Source organism: Sus scrofa, chromosome 1 (genome assembly GCF_000003025.6).
Source record: "Sus scrofa isolate TJ Tabasco breed Duroc chromosome 1, Sscrofa11.1, whole genome shotgun sequence".
NCBI classification, from domain to species: Eukaryota; Metazoa; Chordata; class Mammalia; order Artiodactyla; family Suidae; genus Sus; species Sus scrofa.
The window spans coordinates 215410659-215432683 of record NC_010443.5 but is presented as its reverse complement, the minus strand read 5'-3'; the positions used below and the strand labels follow the sequence as shown (position 1 = coordinate 215432683).

Sequence of the window (22025 nt, the reverse complement as noted above, 5' to 3'; positions counted from 1 at the left end):
CTGATATGTCACTTTCTTACCTAAATCCTCTAGAGAATGGGGAAGTGGGGATCTATGAGTTTGGTTACTAAGGAGGAAATGTATCTGTCAGATATTATTTTGCTGTCAGCAATAAGACCTAAAAAAATCAGTGGCTGAAACAGAGCATTCAGTTTTCATGTAGAAGTTTCAGTCAGGTAGTCTAGAGTGTGTGTTGGTTCCTAGATGTCATCATAGATCTGTACTCCTAAGCAGTTTTCTTGTGCCGTCTTCATGATGAGATCCTTACCCTCATGCTCTTGTGACAGCTGCTGATAATGTCTGAATATCTGGTGGAGGGAAGAGGGGAGAAGGGCAAAGGAGTTGTGCCTGCTTGAGACTGCTTCTTCAAAGCTTTCTCCTGGAAGTCATGCCCAGTGATGACCAGTTACATTTCATTAGCCAGAACCCTACCATGAGTAGCCTTAGCTGCAAGAGCAGTTGGAAATGCAGTTTTTAATTCAGCTACATGTTCTTTCAATTAAATGGGGTTCTGTTAGTAAAGAAGGTGAAGACAGATACTAAGTACTTAGGCAATCTCTGTTTTAAAAGTTTATTAACAGTGTTTTTGTAGTGTTGTGTTATCCTGCAATATAATATGCTTTAAAGAGTTGAAAGAGAAAGGGGGCTTAATAATGTAGAAAATATGAATGCATTAGTAAAGATCATTGTGCTTTAATTTATTATATGTAAAAATAACTTATCAGGGTCTTGGTGTGAGATTTTACTATTTTATTAAGTGTTAGGATAATTGATCCTCTTTAAAAGGAAATTGGACTTTGTATGGTCAAGATTCCTTTTAGGATTTTCTGCAAGAGCCATGTGTAGATGTGTACAATAAAGTTAACAATTTTGTTTATTTTTTTCTGTAATTTTTTTTTTTTTTTTTTTTTTTTTTGTCTTTTGTCTTTTTTCAGGGTCACACCCACAGCATATGGAGGTTCGCAGGCTAGGGGTCTAATCGGAGCTGTTGCTGCCGGCCTAAATCAGAGCCACGGCAACGCCAGATCCGAGCTGCATGTGCGACCTACACCACAGCTCACAGCAAGGCCAGATCCTTAACCCACTGAGCGAGGCCAGGGACCGAACCTGAAACCTCTTGATTTCTAGTCGGATTCGTTTCTGCTGCACCATGACGGGAACTCTTGTAACATATTTTTAAAAAATAGAATGCATGTCTGTGAGTGAATCTATCAGTCCTGTTCTTGGTCTAAGCCAGTATTTTCAAATCACCTTTTTAATAGGTAGTCCTTAAAAAAAAATAGAAAAGTGGCAAACCTAGTCACCAAATTACTGACTTTCCCTTCCAGTCATTGGGGGATAGAGGGAAGTTTTTCCTTCCTTGATTATATAGAAGTTTAGAATTGACTTTCTGGCTCATGGTTTGGCCATGAAGCTTTACACAACAGTACCAGCTTAGGTTAGAGTTTTCCATTCTTACTCTTTTTTTTTTTTTTCTTTTTTTTCTTTTTGCCTTTTGCAGGGCTGCTCCTGCTGCAAATGGAGGTTCCCAGGCTAGGGGTCTAATCAGAGCTGTAGCCACTGGCCTACGCCAGAGCCACAGCAACTCGGGATCTGAGCCGAGTATGCAACCTACACCACAGCTCACGGCAACGCTGGATCCTTAACCCACTGAGAAAGGCCAGGGATCGAACCCGCAACCTCATGGTTCCTAGTCGGATTCGTTAACCACTGCGCCATGACGGGAACTCCTCCATTACTCTTGAATCCCGGCTCCACAGTTATGAGTTTTGATATCTTGGGTAAGTTATCTCACCTGTAAAATGGCATTGATAATAGATGATAGTTTTATTTATCTACTTCCTAGGATAAAATGAGATGAATAAATAAAATACTTATGACAAGGCCTGCTCCATAGTATATACTGAATAATGTTAGCTACTACTGGTGGCAAACACTGGTATATTAAAGCAAAATGGGACAAAAATCCTGAGGCTGTAATGTTATTCAGTAGCTGACTCCAACAAAGAGAATTCTGAAGGATTCTATTCTGTAGTAGTCATTTAGGTGTAAGTCCAACTTGCAGCCCAGCTATTTATACTTCCTACCATTTGTCAAAGCCACTTTTTTTTTCTTTTTTGGCTGGCCCACGGCATATGGAAGTTCCCAGGCCAGGGATCAGATCTGGGCTGTAGTTTCGACCTATGATACAGCTACGGTGCCAGATCCTTTAACTCACTGTCCCACCCTGGGGATTAAACCTGCATCCTAGCCCTGCAGAGACACTGCCAACACTGTTGCACCACAGCAGGAACTCCAATTCCATATTTTATGTTATATCAAACAAAAGCAATTTTAATTTTCTTGAATCCATTATCTAGAAATACTTGAAAAGGAGGACAGAGAAAAATTACTATTTTTATGCTGAACTTGATTGTGAAAATAGCTACATAAACCAAGAATATGGGAATGCCTGAGTCTGGAATGAGCCTTGATGTTTGGCCACATAGAATATTATTGTCTTCAAGAATGATAATGTGAACAACTATATGCCAACAAATTTGACAATCTGGAAGAAATGGACAACTCTCTAGAGACTTACAGCCTGCCAAAATTGAATCAAGAAGAAATAGACCAACTGAACAGGCCAATCACTAGAAGTGAAATTGAATATGTCATAAAAACACTCCCTACAAATAAAAGCCCAGGACCAGATGGCTTCACAGGCGAATTCTACCAAATATACAAAGAGGATCTGGTGCTCAGCCTCCTTAAACTTTTTCAAAAGGTTGCGGAAGAAGGAATACTCCCAAAGACATTCTATGAGGCCACCATTACCCTAATTCCAAAACCAGACAAAGATAATACCAAGAAAGAAAACTATCGGCCAATATCTTTGATGAATATAAATGTAAAAATTCACAACAAAATTTTAGCTAAACGAATCCAACAACATATCAGAAAGATCATACACCATGACCAGGTGGGAATCATCCCAGGTTCACAAGGATGGTTCATCATACGTGAATCAATGAATGTCATATACCACATTAACAAAGGAAAAGTCAAAAACCATATGATCATCTCAATAGATGCAGAAAAAGCATTTGACAAAGTCCAACATCCATTTATGAGAAAAAGCATTTGACAAAGTCCAACATCCATTTATGATAAAAACTCAGGGAACATTCCTGAACATAATCAAAGCCATTTATGACAAACCCACAGCAAATATAATACTCAGTGGAGAAAAACTGAAAGCCTTCTCACTCCAATCTGGAACAAGACAGGGATGCCCACTCTCACCACTGCTCTTCAACATAGTTTTGGAAGTCCTAGCCATAGCAGTTAGACAAACAAAAGAAATAAAAGGCATCCAAATAGGAAGAGAAGAGAGAAAACTGTCACTGTATGCAGATGACATGATACTATACATAGAAAACCCTAAGGACTCAACCCCAAAACTATTTGAAGTGATTAATAAATTCAGCAAAGTAGCAGGATATAAGATTAACGTTCAGAAGTCAGTTGCATTTCTGTATGCCAGCAATGAAATATTGGAAAAGGAATACAAAAATATGATACCTTTTAAAATTGTACCTCACGAAATCAAATACCTTGGAATACACCTGACCAAGGAGGTAAAGGACCTATATGCCAAGAACTATAAAACTTTAATCAAAGAAATCAAAGAAGATGTAAAGAAATGGAAAGATATTCCATGTTCCTGGATTGGGAAAATCAATATTGTAAAAATGGCCATACTACCCAAAGCAATCTACAGATTCAATGCAATCCCTATCAAATTACCCATGACATTTTTCACAGAACTAGAACAAACAATCCAAACATTTATATGGAACAACAAAAGACCCAGAATCGCCAAAGCAATCCTGAGAAACAAAAACCAAGCAGGAGGCATCACTCTCCCAGACTTCAACAAATACTACAAAGCCACAGTCATCAAAACAGTGTGGTACTGGTATCAAAACAGACAGACCGACCAATGGAACAGAATAGAGAACTCGGAAATAAACCCTGACACACCTATGGTCAATTAATCTTTGACAAGGGAGGCAAGAACATAAAATGGGAAAAAGAAAGTCTATTCAGCAAGCATTGCTGGGAAACCTGGACAGCCGCATGCAAAGCAATGAAACTAGAACACACCCTCACGCCATGCATGAAAATAAACTCAAAATGGCTGAAAGACTTAAATATACGACAGGACACCATCAAACTCCTAGAAGAGAACATAGGCAAAACACTCTCTGACATCAGCCTCATGAATATTTTCTCAGGTCAGTCTCCCAAAGCAATAGAAATAAGACCAAAAATAAACCAATGGGACCTAATCAAACTGACAAGCTTTTGCACAGCAAAGGAAACCAAAAAGAAAACAAAAAGACAACTTTCAGAATGGGAGAAAATAGTTTCAAACAATGCACCTGACAAGGGCTTAATCTCTAGGATATACAAGCAACTTACACAACTCAACAGCAAAAAAGCCAACCACCCAATGGAAAAATGGGCAAAAGGCCTGAATAGACATTTTTCCAAGGGAGATGTACAGATGGCCAGCAAGCACATGAAAAAATGCTCAACATCGCTGATTATAAGAGAAATGCAAATCAAAACGACCACGAGATACCAACTCACACCAGTCAGAATGGCCATCATTAATAAGTCCATAATTAACAAGTGCTAGAGGGGTTGTGGAGAAAAGGGAACCCTCCTGCACTGCTGGTGGGAATGTCAACTGGTACAGCCACTATGGAGAACAGTCTGGAGGCACCTTAGAAATCTATACATAGAACTACCATATGACCCCGCAATCCCACTCTTGGGCATCTATCCGGACAAAACTTTCCTTAAAAAAGACATATGCACCTGCATGTTCACTGCAGCTCTGTTCACAGTAGCCAAGAGCTGGAAACAACCCAAATGTCCATTGACAGACGATTGGATTCGGAAGATGTGGTGTATATACACAATGAAGTACTACTCAGCCATAAAAAGAACAAAAGAATGCCATTTGCAGCAACATGGATGGAAACAGAGACTCTCCTACTGAGTGAAATGAGTCAGAAAGACAAAGACAAATACCATATGATATCACTTATAACTGGAATCTAATATCCAGCACAAACGAACCTTTCCACAGCAAAGGAAATCATGGACTTGGAGAATGGACTTGTGGCTGCCCAGGGGGAGAGGGAGGGAGTGGGAGGGATCGGGAGCTTGGGGTTAACAGATGCAAGCTATTGCTCTTGGAGTAGATTTACAAGGAGATCCTGCTGAGTAGCATTGAGAACTATGTCTAGATACTCATATTGCAACAGAACAAAGGGTGAGGGAAAAAATGTATACATGTAAGAGTAACTTGATCCCCATGCTGTACAGCTGGGGAGTGGGGGAGAGAATCAGATGGCAATGTGAAAATAAAAAACAAAACTAAATTTTCATTACCAGAACCACTCAGGAGCTGTTTAAGGACTAGGCTTTGAACTTCAGAGAGGGAGCCAGTACCCCCCAAACTGGCATCAGGATGAATGATACATCTACAAACCTACACAGAAGAAAATGTTTGAGTTCATATCCTTGAGCTCTGGGCCTGCGTCACCAAACACAGGCCACAACCAGATCAAGGACACCCTCTTCTGAGGACCATGAGCATCTGGTATTCCCTCTATATGACCACGTTCATTTTCCAGGAAATAGGAGGAGGACATGGCAGCAACTTGCCACATTAGAAACCTTACCAATAAGGAGTTCCCATCATGGCGCAGTGGTTAACGAATCCAACTAGGAACCATGAGGTTGCGGGTTCGATCCCTGCCCTTGCTCAGTGGGTTAACGATCCGGCATTGCCATGAGCTGTGGTGTAGGTTGCAGACGCAGCTCAGATCCCGCGTTGCTGTGGCTCTGGTGTGGGCTGGTGGCTACAGCTCCAATTCGACCCCTAGCCTGGGAACCTCCATATGCCGCGGAAGCAGCCCAAAGAAATAGCAAAAAGACCAAAAAAAAAAGAAAAAAGAAACCTTACCAATAAGGAGCCATTCCTACCTAATACAGGGAGATAATGCAAAAACCATAGAAGACCAATTCTTCCCAAAATGTTTCCAGTGAACATTAGCTCTACAAGAACCTGTGGTCAAAAAATTCAGCCTCCTTTCCTCCTTCTCTTACAAAGTCACAGTGCCAACAGATACTCCTAAGGTTCTGAGAGGCCAGGCTATAAGGAAGCCTGTTTAGCTATGCTAAATTTCACATTTCCCAAATATTATTTGATTATGAGATTTTGTTTACATAAGACATTATCCAACCCACAATTTCTTACCCTGCCCTCATCACTTGCCACCTCCCTCAGAACCTTCAACATTATCCCCGTGCAGTTCTCTCCAAACAATGCTTTGAGCCTCCATCTCTCTCCTGAGTTTCACTGCCACACACCCAGCTCTAAGGTGGACTCAACATAACCAGCAAAAACTTCTGAAATATATGAATGTACAGGAGAAAACATTTCATTAGAAAATCCAATTATTAAAAAAAGAAGATCCATCTCTTAGATACTGTAAAACTCCCAGAAAAGACTAAAAGAAATTATCTAACTAAAAATTTCAGGTACTTTTATTTAATATTTTTTAAAAGACTATGCTTGTCCTCATTTGGCTCTTACCATCCCTTTCAATGACCCTTCTTATCACAGTTCAGTCAACACCTACTTAAGTACTGTGATCCAAATGAAAGAGCATCAATCCCATCTCCACCTATTGGCTGATAACTTAAAGCAAGGCTAATGTAAATTACTGCCACCAGGAATTCCCATCATGGCTCAGTGGAAACAATCCTGACTAGTAACCATGAGGATGTGGGTTTGATCCCTGGCCCGCTCAGTGGGTTAAGGATCCAGCATTGCCACAAGCTGCAGTGTTGGTCTCAGACAAGGCTCGACTCTGGCTTTGCTGTGGCTGTGGCATAGGCCAGCAGCTGCAGCTCCAATTCAACTGCTAGCTTGGGAACTTCCATATGCAGCACCTGTGGCCCTTAAAAAAAAAAATTACTGCCACCAATTTATGTGGCTCTAACAAGCCCTTTCAGTTTCAAAGGTAATGCACATGGAGAAAGAAAAATAAAACCTGGTTAGTTTTAAAGACTTAAAATTCAATCCATTTCACACAGTAATGTGTGAAAATTGTACCTTTCAATAACTAAAATGAAAGCTCTGGTCACATTTTAAAATAGAGGATTTCCTTAGGATCTTTACACAATAGAAATAAAATTAGACCTGTGTGAAATTCATTTTCCTTTAAAGTTAATTACAGTATGTGACATGATAGCTCTTATTGCTTCTTCCTTTCCATGAAAATATCGCACATTCTCAGTACTTTTTACTTTTAAAACACACTTCTTTTCCTTTTTGCATTTTTATAAACCAAAATACCTACAATTTTACAGCAGAGTTTTCTTTCTTAAAGTCTAGACAATAACTAATGTAGAGCAAGTTTCAAAGAAACAACAAAATTCTGCAACAGAAACTACCATATAAAATGACTATTCTCTATTTTTTTTAAAAAAAAAGGTAAATGTGAGTATGAAAAGAAAGAGAGCAGAAGAAATGGGGGGAAATTCCTAGTCAAATAAAAGACTGCAGAGATCTTAGGACTCCTGCCTTTGTCTGGACCACTGAGGCTGTGAGGTTAATGGTATCCCTGGTTCCAGGCAAAAGCAACCCAACCCTCTTGGGAAAAAAAAAGCATCCTCCATTTAGACCTGTAAATTTTCCATGAATTAAGACCAAGCCAAAACATATAACCAAAGACCACACTTACAGGGAAGCAAGCAAGGCATCACTGGAAAAAGCTAGCAAAAACTACTGACACTCTCCCACCCCAAGCACTACTTAGAACTGTCAGACACTAAAGAGCTGGAAATGACTAGAGAAATAAAAAACTGAATCACAAAGACAAGCAAGATAAGCTATTTGGAATAACCAATCAAGTTTAAGGGGACGGGTGGATTTCTAGAAGTGAAATGTATCATTATTAAACTAAGAACTCAGAGTTCCTACTGTAGCACAGCAAGTTAAGAACTAGACATAAGTATCCATGAGGTAACAAGTTCGATGCCTGGCCTCACTCAGTGGGTTAAAGGATCTGGCATTAATGCAAGCTGTAGCATGGGTCACAGATGCAGCTCGGATCTGGCACTGCTGTGGCTGTGGTGTAGGCCGGTGGCCGCAGCTCCAATTCAGCCCATAGCCTGGGAATTTCCACATGTTGCAGGTGGGGCCGTAAAAAAAGAAAAGAATTTAAAATTGAAAAAAAAATAAACTGAGAACTTATTGAAAGATTTAAACAAGAGACATTAAAAAAAAAAGGGGGGGGGAGTTCCCGTCGTGGCGTAGTGGTTAACGAATCTGACTAGGAACCATGAGGTTGCGGGTTCGGTCCCTGCTACAGCTCCAATTCGACCCCTAGCCTGAGAACCTCCATATGCCATGGGAACGGCCCAAGAAATAGCAAAAAGACAAAAAAAAAAAAAAAAAAAAAAGACGTAGTTACTCAGAAGATAAAATTTAAGACATTAACACACAATGCAGCACCGAAGATGAGATGGAAGACCTGAAAGGTTTTTAACCAATACTTAGGACAGAATCTTTAAGGTTCATGTATTCAGGAGAGAGAAATACTCAAAACTAAATAAAATCAATAAAAGACTGATAAATCAATTGTATTAAAATTAATATCTCTGTTCATTAAAGGACACTGTAAATAGGCCCATCTCTAAAAATTCTGATGTTAACTTTAAATACACTGAATAGACACACAAAACAGACTTCTGAGACCTTTACCGATGCTATAGCGATTGTTTTCCAATGGCCAAAACACGAGAATGGTTACCATATTTAGTGATTAAAAACTGCATTATCATTCTTTTTCCTTTTTTTTTCCCCACTGTACAGCATGGGGATCAAGTTACTCTTACATGTATACATGCTTTTTCCTCCCATTGTTGTGTTGCGATGTAAGTATCTAGACACAGTTCTCAATGCTACTCAGCAGGATCTCCTTGTAAATCTACTCCAAGAGCAATAGCTTGCATCTGTTAACCCCAAGCTCCCGATCCCTCCCACTCCCTCCCTCTCCCCCTGGGCAGCCACAAGTCCATTCTCCAAGTCCATGATTTCCTTTGCTGTGGAAAGGTTCGTTTGTGCTGGATATTAGATTCCAGTTATAAGTGATATCATATGGTATTTGTCTTTGTCTTTCTGACTCATTTCACTCAGTAGGAGAGTCTCTGTTTCCATCCATGTTGCTGCAAATGGCATTCTTTTGTTCTTTTTATGGCTGAGTAGTACTTCATTGTGTATATACACCACATCTTCCGAATCCAATCGTCTGTCAATGGACATTTGGGTTGTTTCCAGCTCTTGGCTACTGTGAACAGAGCTGCAGTGAACATGCAGGTGCATATGTCTTTTTTAAGGAAAGTTTTGTCCGGATAGATGCCCAAGAGTGGGATTGCGGGGTCATATGGTAGTTCTATGTATAGATTTCTAAGGTGCCTCCAGACTGTTCTCCATAGTGGCTGTACCAGTTGACATTCCCACCAGCAGTGCAGGAGGGTTCCCTTTTCTCCACAACCCCTCTAGCACTTGTTAATTATGGACTTATTAATGATGGCCATTCTGACTGGTGTGAGTTGGTATCTCGTGGTCGTTTTGATTTGCATTTCTCTTATAATCAGCGATGTTGAGCATTTTTTCATGTGCTTGCTGGCCATCTGTACATCTCCCTTGGAAAAATGTCTATTCAGGCCTTTTGCCCATTTTTCCATTGGGTGGTTGGCTTTTTTGCTGTTGAGTTGTGTAAGTTGCTTGTATATCCTAGAGATTAAGCCCTTGTCAGGTGCATTGTTTGAAACTATTTTCTCCCATTCTGAAAGTTGTCTTTTTGTTTTCTTTTTGGTTTCCTTTGCTGTGCAAAAGCTTGTCAGTTTGATTAGGTCCCATTGGTTTATTTTTGGTCTTATTTCTATTGCTTTGGGAGACTGACCTGAGAAAATATTCATGAGGCTGATGTCAGAGAGTGTTTTGCCTATGTTCTCTTCTAGGAGTTTGATGGTGTCCTGTCGTATATTTAAGTCTTTCAGCCATTTTGAGTTTATTTTCATGCATGGCGTGAGGGTGTGTTCTAGTTTCATTGCTTTGCATGCGGCTGTCCAGGTTTCCCAGCAATGCTTGCTGAATAGACTTTCTTTTTCCCATTTTATGTTCTTGCCTCCCTTGTCAAAGATTAATTGACCATAGGTGTGTCAGGGTTTATTTCCGAGTTCTCTATTCTGTTCCATTGGTCGGTCTGTCTGTTTTGATACCAGTACCACACTGTTTTGATGACTGTGGCTTTGTAGTATTTCTTGAATTTACCTCCTTGGTCAGGTGTATTCCGCCATCTGATTCTTGATAGGCAGATGATACAGAGATTGAAAGGAAAGATCCTGGGTAAACTCCTTATATGTATGTATGTGCACATGCAGAAATTTTGCTCAAATAGTGAATTATTTTAGAAAACCATGCAGATACAGGGTCGATAGACATACAGAGCAGATCAGGCCTACAGGGCACTGGGTAACTGGGATGAAGGGAGGTAGGGACGGGGGAGGAAACGTCTGCCCAATGGAGGTCAGGTGAGTTATAAATATTGCTCAAGCTCCTGCTGAACATTGTGCAGAAGAGGTTTATTTGAGGGAATGGAATCTGGGAAGTGGCATCTGTCAGTAAACTTGGGCTGGTTTGCAGACTTTGTGCAGAGACTCAATGGCTTTAAGCTTTGTGTGGTTTGGAAAATTCTGACCTGTCATTGTGGAGCTTTTTTGTAGGTGAGGTCTTTTCTGGAGACACTTTTACACTAAATCATCTCTAAAGCAGCTTTTATTGTAAACTTTGCCAGTTGTTAGGTGGGAAGAATGTAGCAGCCTTATATGTTGCCTGTCCTAAATTTTAGCTCCTTGCATCCTTGTTGATAATCGATGCTGAGAAGAGGATGATACATTGCATTTTAATATGATTAGGACTAGAAGCACAGAGTTTATAAGTGAAGGCCTACAAGTCTCATAGATTTAGGTTTATCTTTGCCATTCACTGCTCTAGGATTACTAGTTTTCCCATTTGTTCACTTTGGTATAATGTTACTTATGTTGCAGAATTGCTTTGAGTAGGTGTAGTGTGAATGTATGTGTGGTATAGTGAGGTAGACTGTGATGTCACACTCCCAAATGATGAAAGAGGAGTACTCCTTCAAGGCGCGTCTGTGATGGAGACCTGGTGCTCTTCAGTGGTTGAGTAGAACTTGTCCTTGGAGGCAGGTAGCCTGTTCAGTCGATTGTAGAGAATATAAATTAGAGAAGGAATTTGGAAACAGTAAGATTTATTCTCACCCTCTGTTACACTATTTATTCTTAGTATTGTGATAACCTCTTTAATTGAAATTATGGGACTTTTAATTTGTTTATTTTTTTGTATTTTATCTTTTTAGGGCCACATCTGAGTCATATGGAGGTTCCCAGGCCAGGGGTCAAATAGGAGTTGTAGCTGTCAGCCTATAGCACAGCTACAGCAACAGGGGATGCAAGCCTCATCTGCGACCTACACCAGAGCCCATGGCAACACCAGATCCTTAACCCACTGAGTGAGGCCAGGGATTAAACCGGAGTCCTCTTGGATACTAGTTGGGCTTGTTAACCACTAAGCCTGGATGGGAACTCCAGGACTTTTTATTTTAGCAAAATAGATTGTTTCAGCATCATGGCAACTGTGGCCTTGCCCAGAAGAAACTGCTACAAACTTATTATTTGCCCATTAATGGAAAGAATTTCAGTAGTGAATTTCATAGGACTTTGTTATAACTTATCATTTGTTTGGCTTCTTTTTTTGAGCAGGGGGAAGCTTTCCAGTAAGATTTAGCAGATAATACTGTAGGCATTTATTTTGTCAGTTCTAAGACATAGTAGGTTTTATTTTTCAGAGGTTTTATGTTCTTTAGTCTTCCCAGTACTCTGAGCAGCTCTGGGAGTGTACTGTAGCCTTCATGCCTTCACAAAGACTAGAAGCTCAGAAAATCTCAGTGCTTTTCATCCTGATGAGTGGCAGAGCTGGTGTCATAATCTTGGTCTCCTGCCATTACTCTTTCTTGTCCACTCTCATCCCTTTAGACCCACAGGTGCAGGGATGTTAAGGGATTCAGCCTAAGTTATTTCTGAAAGATAATATCAGCCAGAACAAAGATAAGTCTTCTCCAACTGTAGGAATTTCAGAGAAATAGTTTGTTCCTAAATTCGCAAGCTCATTCAGTTTAAAAATGATTCCTATAATGTGGTGCTCATTTATTACTTCAGATTCATTGCCTCAGTAATGACTTTTAAATAGGACTCTATTATTAGAGTGATTGGACTGAAATCTGATTCAACTAGAGTTAAGAGATTGCATCACTATAAATAGAATGAGATAAAATATTTTACATAATTTGATTGAAATTTTATGAGATGTTATAAGTTGGAACCTAGGATCTTAAAGATTTCTTACTTCGCACAATTTCCAGATAGCAAACTTCCTACTGTGGGATTTAAGTTGTAGATAGAATGTCTAACTTGGGTAATTTGGGAATTAAAATGATTTCCCCTGGCACTTTCAATTTTGTTACCTGAGGCTGAGCTTCATTAACTGCCCCAGCAACAACTTCCCTGACCCAAAAGCTCAAGGAAGTAAGATCAACACACTGATTATATTATCATCTAAAGACCAGAATGAAAACAAGACAGCCATGAAAGTTTTTAGTGTATAGGGGAAATATTAGACATGGTAATGTGAGGCCATTGGCATAGTTGCTCTGGAGTGCCTTTTTGGTATATCTGAATAAATTTAGTGCCCCTGTTTAATAGCACCATGAGGAGGTTGAACCAGAGTTACAGACATTGCAGTTTCCACATGATTGCATAAGAATGGGCCTAGTCTCTGAAATTTAAAATTTGATTATGAGAAATGTATATGGGAAAGATACATAGTTTGTAAATATTGTAAACAGTTGTGAATTATAGTGAACTATTGGTAAAATTGGAATCTTTTCATTTCATTTTAACTCTCTACACCAGTGACTCAACCTTTTCTCTGTCACCAGCTGTGTTGGGTTATTGTTAGAAAACTACATTATTTTAGCAATTTTACCAAAGTTTGTATAAGTACTTTTGGCAATTATTCTTTGTTTAAAATTCCCCATCAACATAAGAGGTTAAATATTTAGTTGAGGAAGCAGTAAAAGCACAATAATCTGTGGCTTAGAATAGTGCTAAGAAGTTTTCCAATAGTTAGAGTTGAATTCTCAGGAAACGATGTTTATCACATGCCAGAATTGAAATGGATGGGAATGGGAGAGGGATGATGATATGTTTTTGTTAGTGTATCTTCAGATGATGTCTCATGATTAATATGACTTCTTAATTTACAAATAAACAAGCTAAAAAAGCGGAAAACCCCCAAAACGAAAAGGTGCACCAAATATAAAAAGCATGCTCCAGATCATATGCTTTGACTCAATGATTATTTTTTAGTAATGGCACATGGGGAGTGGGGCCTTAATTCTCCATCGTTTGGTATAATTTTTTTTTTTTTAAGGGCCATACCTTAAGCGTATGGAGGTTCCCAGGCTAGGGGTTTAATCAGAGCTACAGCTGCCAGCCTACGCCACAGCTATAGCAATTCAGGATCTGAACTGTGTCTGCTACCTAAACCATAGCTTGTGACAACACCAGATCCTTAACCCACTGAGTGAGGCCAGGGATTGAACCCTCATCCTCTTGGATGCTAGTCAGGTTCATTAACTGCGAACTCCTGGTATAATTTTACATTAATATTTATATAGAACCACATTATACTGGTAGTAAACTTGGATAATTAATCATGAGTCTGCATAAATGTATGTGTGTTTGTGCACGTGCCTTGAATAATTACTGCTTTATTTTTTATTTCTAAGTGAATTAAAATATACAGTAACATATAATAATTTTGGCAGATGATGGTTTGATCAGTAAATGTTATATTTATTAGTTTTAATATTTGCTTTTTTTTCTCTCTCTCCTGGTTCTAGGGTGTGGATGAATGGAACATAGCTCGCCTAAACACGGTCTTGGATGTGGTTGAGGAAGAATGTGGTATTTCTATTGAGGGTGTAAATACCCCCTATCTCTATTTTGGCATGTGGAAAACCACGTTTGCATGGCACACTGAGGATATGGACCTCTACAGCATTAATTATCTCCACTTTGGAGAGCCCAAGTCTTGGCAAGTTACATGTTTAATATTCATTTTATTTGGAGTTTTGAAATTTGGGCAACATGAACAGAATGAAATTGATTTTTTTTTCTTTATCTGGTGGATTCAGATTTAGATGAGCTGTAAGAAAGTTTTTGGCTATAATAATTATTACAATGTCTTCAATTCTGCCCAGGATTTTGCTCAAAACATAAAGCTAGTAGTGATTTGTATATCTAAAATTGTGGGAGTTCCTGTCGTGGTTTAGCAGAAACGAATTTGACAAGTATCCGTGAGGACGCAGGTTCAATCCCTGACCTCATTCAGTGGGTTAAGGATCTGGTGTTGCTATGAGCTGTGGTATAGATCGCCCACGCAGCTCGGATCTGGTGTTGCTGGGGCTGTGGTGTAGGCCGGGGGCTACAGCTCCGATTTGACCCCTAGCCCGGGAACTTCCATATGCTGTGGGTGTGACCCTAAAAAGACAAAAAAAAAAAAAAAAATTGTGTACAGATCATTTTGTGGGCCTGATGGATAGATATTTTAGTCTTGAAGAATTTGGCATCTTTGCTTCTTAGAGCATTTGTTAGAAGGTATGTGGGAGGTAGTTAGGAATGAAAATTGACTTCCTGAATGTAGAATATCAAGTAATCCTAATGATTTTCTGGTCTGGTCTCCTCTGAATAAATGCAGAGTTCCATTTCATATGTGGTGGCTAGAGGGAGAGGAAGGATGAATCAGGAGGCCTATTATTGCTCTTTGGACGATGGTCGTGAGAACAAGAATAAGTTAATGTGAATGTGTGTTCTTGTAATTTTTGTGTTTGTGAGCCTCTTTCCTCATCTTTCTGAGTCATCATTTTAAGATTTATTGCTCTATAGAATACATCGCATGGTATATTCATTACACATTTGTAATTATTAGTCTTTCTATTACCCTGGAGTCCTTGTGGTCAACCAGTTTTTTGTTTGAACTTGTTTTTGTGGATTTTAGTCTTAGGAGAGTTTAAATAACAGTTCTATTGTGTATAATGCATGTACATGCCAAATAATTCAGACAGAAGCATACAAAGTATCACCTTGACAAGCCCGGAAATATGATGTTTCTAATAGTTTTGAACTTGATAGAATGCTCTTTAGGTGCTGTGTCAGCCAGTAGCTTTCTTGCCTCCATCTGGAAGATAATGGCCACTTTTCAAGTTCTCCTCCTGATCAGGTGTTGAGTACAATGTATAATTTCTATCCCCTTCCTTGCCATTATTTGCCCCTGAGGTTCTATCATTTGGTGAAGTGTGAAGTTGTAAGCTTTCTCCAGCAAATTCAAATATAGTAAAAGTTCATAATGATCAAAAGTGGCATTTAATCAGCAGGAAAGTTTTAGGTGGAAGGGCAAAGCTCTTAGGACATACAAGAAAAGTCCAGGCATTTCCTGGTTTGCAGTGGAGTTTTGTAATCTGAAAAAAGTGAGAAGCTGTGTAACTTATTATTATATATTTTTTGGTCTTTTTAGGGCTGCACCATTGGCATATGGAAGTTCCCAGGCTAGGGTTTGAATCGGAGTTGGAGCTGTCAGCCTACCCCACAGCCACAGATCAGAGCAGTGTCTTCGATCTTCACCACAACTCATGGCAACACTGGATCACTAACCCACTGAGCAAGGCCAGGGATCGAACCCACATCCTCATGGATACTAGTTGGGTTTGTTACTGCTGAGCCACGATGGAAACTCCCTGTTTAACTTATTTTTAACTGTATTTTACTTACACGTTTTGTTTGACAAATTCTTAGCATTCTACTCTCTTAATGGAATAAATCAAATTTAAACATTTTTGATAGGTGTCTAGGACCTAGGGAGGCTTTGGCGACAGAGCAAAGGGTGAAGAGAAGATTCCTTACACAGGTGTTTGTCGAGGGCCAGTTGTGAACACACACTTTAGGCCCTGTGACTCTGTCATATTTATTCAGCACCACTATTGAAGTCTATTGAAGTGTTATCCTAGTGCTTTTGGGACTTGGCTTTGAGAGACTCAGAGAAATATTTCAACAACATGTTGGCTCCTGGGCATAGTTACCTCCATGAACTTTCTGATACTTACTTTTATTATGGATAAAACTAAGTGAAATTAGTAAATTCAAAATCTTGGTGAAAACTAGTATGTAGGCAACTATATACAATACTTCCCTTAAGAAATCTGAAAAGTTAGTAGCAAAGCTTTTCTGTAGATTGGAGAAATTCATGACAATGCTTGGGATGTTAATTTGAGTTTTTTAGTATTGGAGGAGTTGAAATGGAATCTGTGCTTTCTTATTAAGAAAGGTGATTCTGCCTCCTAAAGATGGCTTCGGGGAGAATATTCTGGTCAGGGAAAAAGACTGATTGTAGAACCTTGTGTCTTTGAATAGAGCACCACTGTTTATGAATGAGAATAAATATGCTGAATTGTAAAGTATTTCTTTCTCTCTAGGATGTATATTTTCAATATTTAGTTACTCTATTAGTTTTTAAGCATATAGACTCCATAGACTCCATTATATGTATTAGGAGTAGATTTATAATATTACTATTATCTTTAACCTTGGCCATTATTTATAATGATAAAATAATAAAACACAGCAGTGAATTATGACAGTTAATCTACATTCCATTTTCTAAGATAACTACTGTAGGAAAAGAGTGATGTAAAGGACTCTAAGGATGTTTCCCAGTAGATTTATGAACACTTATATTAGCTTAGCATAAATAACTTTGAGGTGGTAAACTTTATTATCATTAAAATTCTTTTCAGTCATCATCATAATATATTTGAAGTGAGCTTTGAAAGGTGGTAGAAGCAATTCAAATTCATGTAAATATTGGGTAGGCAGCATTGTGTGGCAGAGCTCAGACTCAAGGGAGCAGCAATCAGGGCTCTTAATCCTTACCCTACTACTGATGTGTGTGGCTTTGGGCAAAGAATTGCACTTTCACGGACCAGTTTCCTCACCCACAAAGTGACGAGACTAATCAGGATGATCTCCAGTGCTCTAGTTCTGTAATTTGCAATCAGAACCATAGGAATATTTTAATTAATCTTTAAAATAAGAGGATGATGAGGTGACATAAGGTTCTGCATGTGGGTGGGTGCATGCCCTGGTCTCCTTTTTTCTGTCACCCACCCTCCCTTCCTTCCCTCCTTCCCTTCCTTCCTTCTTAAAGTATAGTTGATTTACAGTGTTGTGTCAGTTTCTTCTGTACAGCAAAGTGACCCAGTCATACATATACATACATTCTTTTTCTTATATTGTTTTCCATCACGTTTTATCCCAGGAGACTGGATATGGTTCCCTAATGCTGTACAGTAGGCCTGGTCTCTTTTTCTGATGTCCTCTCCTTGTTGAGTTGCCTTCACTCTTCTCCAGGGGTAGAGATTCCAGGCTCTCTTTTAGGCTTGACATCTCTGCCCTGGCGCTATGTCTTCCTCTTCTCTGGTATTATATGCTGGTGTTTGATCTTGCTCTTCTTTCAATTCTCTCCTCAGGCATCAAGTTCTGGGCATGATTCTTAGAGAGACTGTCCAAGATTCTCTCCTTATTTCCATGACCATGCTGCTTGCCTCTGCCTGTGTATTCCTTATATTTTTGCCTGCAGGCTTTCTGGACCATATGTTGCCCTACCACAGACATCTGTTTTTGCACTTTTCAAGTGGTTGTGACTATTCCTTCTCCTTTCCTGTGCCTGCTTTGAAGTCATTGTTTGTCTTTCATCAGCACTTAACACAGAGTCTGGCTATAGGATTGATGCTTTTGTAAATAATTTTCATTTTAAATAGGGAGAGTGTTGTTTTGGATCAGTCTGTTTTAAGGACAGACAGGATACTCTGTAGAATATTTTATAAAGATTCTTAACTCAAATATAACTCTTAAGAACACCAAGTTTCCAGAGACTTCTGGATAGCTGCTGATAGGCCTTGCTCCAGGTAGAAATAATGAAACATATTTTTCTGGGCACAGAGTATAGCAGATTTGCTGAGTAAGTGTTCATGAGCACAAGTTTGTACTGAAGAGACTTTAGAGGAGCTAATGATTTATTTAAACATTTCTGGCATGAAGGCTTAAGGAAAAAAAGAATGCTTAAAGAACGAAGATAGAAAACTGCTTTGGCAGTCAGTGGTAACATATTTATTTTCTTAGAATTAATATCGACTTTGGAGCCAGAAGACCTGTTTTAAAATCCCAGTCTGTCACTTACCAGCTGAATGACTTAGGGCAAATCACTGTACTCCTTTCATCATGAATTTCTTTAACTGCCAAATGGAGGCGTGATTTATTCCCTGTCTACTTACAGGATTTCTAGGAGAATCCAGGGATATGCTGTGTGTAAAAGTGCTTTGTAAACTGTAAAGAACAACACAAATATTCATAATTCCTACTGTCTTAATAACTTTATAAAACTAAATAATTTTTTGGTCATAATAATTACTTACACCTGAACTTTGGACAATGGGTCTGCATATGAGAAAATGGGAGTTTCAAGGATAAGCAAAATATAATTTTCTTTCCCAGGCATCATTTATGATAGTGGTTTAGTGCTGGGGGGTATAGAGTTTAGGTGGTGCCTTGAATTTTTCTTTCTGAGACTGTGTTCAAACACAGTGATCATGATACTTTCAGATTTACTCTGTAGAGAAAGAGAGATAAGAGGACATGTAAGCTATGAAAAGATCTAAAATTAGGAAAGAAATTTCTCCTGGATGTTTTCAGAAAAATTAACAGTGGGCTGCATCATTTTGGACTTGGCTAAATTTTATTCAATGAGCTATGTGATTTTGTTAAATATAACAATAAGGATCAGGTTATTCAGTATGGATATAAATTTAGCTGGATGCTTTTTCTTTATATCATTTTGTTCAGTGCCGTGTAATATTTAAGAGCCCAGGTTTTTGCACCAGATTCTTGTGTTTTGAATTATGACATTGCTCTTAGAGTATGTAGCCCAGGACATTTTTTATTTATTTTATTTATTTTTTATTTTTTTTATTTGGCCACCCTGTAGCATATGGAGCTCTAGGGCTAGGGATCTGAGCTGTAGCCTCAAACTAAGCAACACCGAATCCTTAACCCACTGTGCCAGGCCCGGAATCAAATCAGTGTCCCAGTGCTCCCTAGATGTAGCTGATCCTGTTGCACCATAGGGGGGGCTCTGCCCATGACAATTATTATACAATCCCCAAGCCTCCATTTTCTCTCCTAAAACTCTCATGCAGTTTGGTGCCCACTTTGTAAGATAGTTGTGTGGATTAAATAAAATACAAAGTGTATACCACAGTATTACATATTATAAGTGCCCCCAAAATGTTAACACTTCATACATTTACTTAGCAAATATATATTGCATGTCATATATAAGACCTTATATATCTGATATTCATAAGAATTATGTGTTCTAAATGACAGAAACCCATTTTGAGCAAAAAGTTTTTTGGCAGTGTATGTAGTTGAGATAAGCTAGAAGCAGCGCTCAAGCCAGAGATCATATACTCCCATTCAGTGTCTATCTCAGACTGTGCCTTCATTTCTCCCTACCATCCCCCATTCATTCACTTTCTCCCTCTTATCCCTCCCCTTTCTTGCTCTTTTTCCTTTTCCTTTCTTCTTGGGATAGATAGAGAAGGAGTTGTTTACTTATTAATAAATATTTGATTATTGCTGAATTTTAGAATTCAAGTCTTTTTTTTTTTTTTTTTAGGGCCACACCCGTGGTACATGGAAGTTCCCAGGCTAGGGGTCAAATTGGAGCTGTAGCTGCCAGCCTCTGCCACAGCCACAGCAGTGCCAGATCCAAGCTGCATCTGTGACATACACCATAGCTCACGGCGGTGCTGAGCCTTAACCCACTGAGCAAGGCCAGGGACCCAACTAGTTGGGTTTGTTACCACTGAGGACAAAAGAGTTATGTGTCATTGAATTGACCTGAGCATGTTTAATGTACATCTTCTCCATTAAAATGTGAGCTCCCAGAGAGGAGAGTCTGGTTCATTAGTAGGTCTCCAACGTCACAGTATCTGGCATGATCTTGGCACATAATGGGTACTTAATAAATCTTTGTTAAATGCACAGTCTTACCGAAGGAATTCCTTATTGAGGTTTTTTTCCTTTAAACACCTAGAGCAGAACATCGCTTTAGGGATTGGATAGCTTGATAATATTTAATGATACTTTGAATTAGCAGCATATGGTACTAATTCCTTTTTGTTGACTTATCTATTTAGTAAGTTAGACTCATTACTGTATTCTAATTGCAAATGTTAAAACTAATTGGATAATGGTAAAAGCTATATCTTTCTGACAGTTTTGTATAGAAAAAAATACTTTTGGAATTAACCATAGTTTGTTTCTTGTTTTAATTATTCTGAGAGAAATTTAACCTCTCAATAAGAAAAACAGACTTTAGTAGATATTTCAAAATTGAAGTATTAACAAAATTAACTGCATAACTTATTCTAGTCACTTCTAGACATATCTATGTATATATTTTTGAATAATATTATTTTAAAAGGTTTAAAAAATTGGAACTCTACTCCAAAAATATGGTATTAATTTTATACTCAGCTGCTAGCTGTATTTATGGTAAGAAGGAGAGTGCAGTGATAACAGGAAACAAACATTTTTATTGCTCAAATGGATGATATTTTAGCTAGACCTGAGCCTGACTTGGAGATAAACACAGCCACACTGGTTACACACACGTACCTGCAGTGTAAACGGTGAGTCCTGAAGACTCTATCTCAGCACTGAGTTCTTCAAAGAAAGCCTCAGTGGAGTTTGGTGTTTGTATTTTGAAAGGAAGTCTCACTCCTTTCCCTGAAGTGGTGGGATGTAATACCTTTTCACTTACAGATTGGTAACTGCAGGTTCTCATGCAGGAACTCTCTATCAACCTACCTTAAGTACTTTTGATACCCCTGATAAACATAGCAGGAGCTCGTAAATTCTATCAGAATGCTTATTATTTCCTTGTTGCTGCTCTTTCATTTAAAGCTACCACCACCAGCACATACAGGAACCACAGAAAACCCTTCCAATGAAAAGAAATCGCTGAATCAAATCCATAACTCTTAGGGAAAAATCAGAAGATTAATGCCCGATTATTTACAGTGTAGTTCATGGAAAACAGACACTAGTGTTGTTAGCCTTGCAATTACTGTGGCAGATACAGCAGTTCACAAATTATGTTGCCTAGCTTATCTTTTTCCCCCTCCATATTTCTCTTCCTCCTTTTCAGACCATTTTAAATTTTGCTGTTTAGATAGAACTTTGTAGAAAATACATATCACTTAATATTTGTTTTGTAAAAATTAGTCTTTGACTTGAGCATGTAAAAAAGCAGCTTGCAGATAACTTTATAAGTGTTATTTCTATGACCCCAAATGTGTTCATTCTTTGTGAACTTTCTTTTCAAAGAGTAGGCCTTGACTAGGATGAGGAAGTACATTCTTTAACTGTGGTGTATGTGTTTTATGTGTGCTAGGAACTGTGCTAATTAAACTTACTTAAGGAAATCATTTCAGGTAATCCAGACAACACATGTTTCAGGTGGGTGGTCCCCATTTTTAAATTGAGGACCTTAAGGCTCACTTAGAGCCTTAAGTGCTTTATCTAGCGTTTAGTGAATCTTATAGCTAGGGTTTTAACTCTTGTTTGTCTGACCCTTTCTGTTGATTTAAAAAGAAAGGGGGAGGATCCTCAAGGCAGCAAGAGAAAAA

At 38.7% G+C, this 22025-nt stretch overlaps 1 protein-coding gene across 4 annotated transcripts in view; it reads left to right on the top strand.

Annotated features, from left to right (window-relative positions):
• The window catches only part of KDM4C (lysine demethylase 4C), a 436444-nt gene that overhangs the window by 75095 nt on the left and 339324 nt on the right, over positions 1-22025 (top strand). For 3 of the 4 annotated variants that reach the window (XM_021063858.1, XM_021063862.1, XM_021063866.1), the window contains one exon: positions 14121-14314. The exons of the other annotated variant lie outside the window; for it this stretch is intronic. In XM_021063858.1, coding sequence (XP_020919517.1) covers positions 14121-14314 — 194 coding nt within the window. The remainder of the gene's footprint in view (positions 1-14120; positions 14315-22025) is intronic. 4 annotated transcript variants of the gene reach the window in all.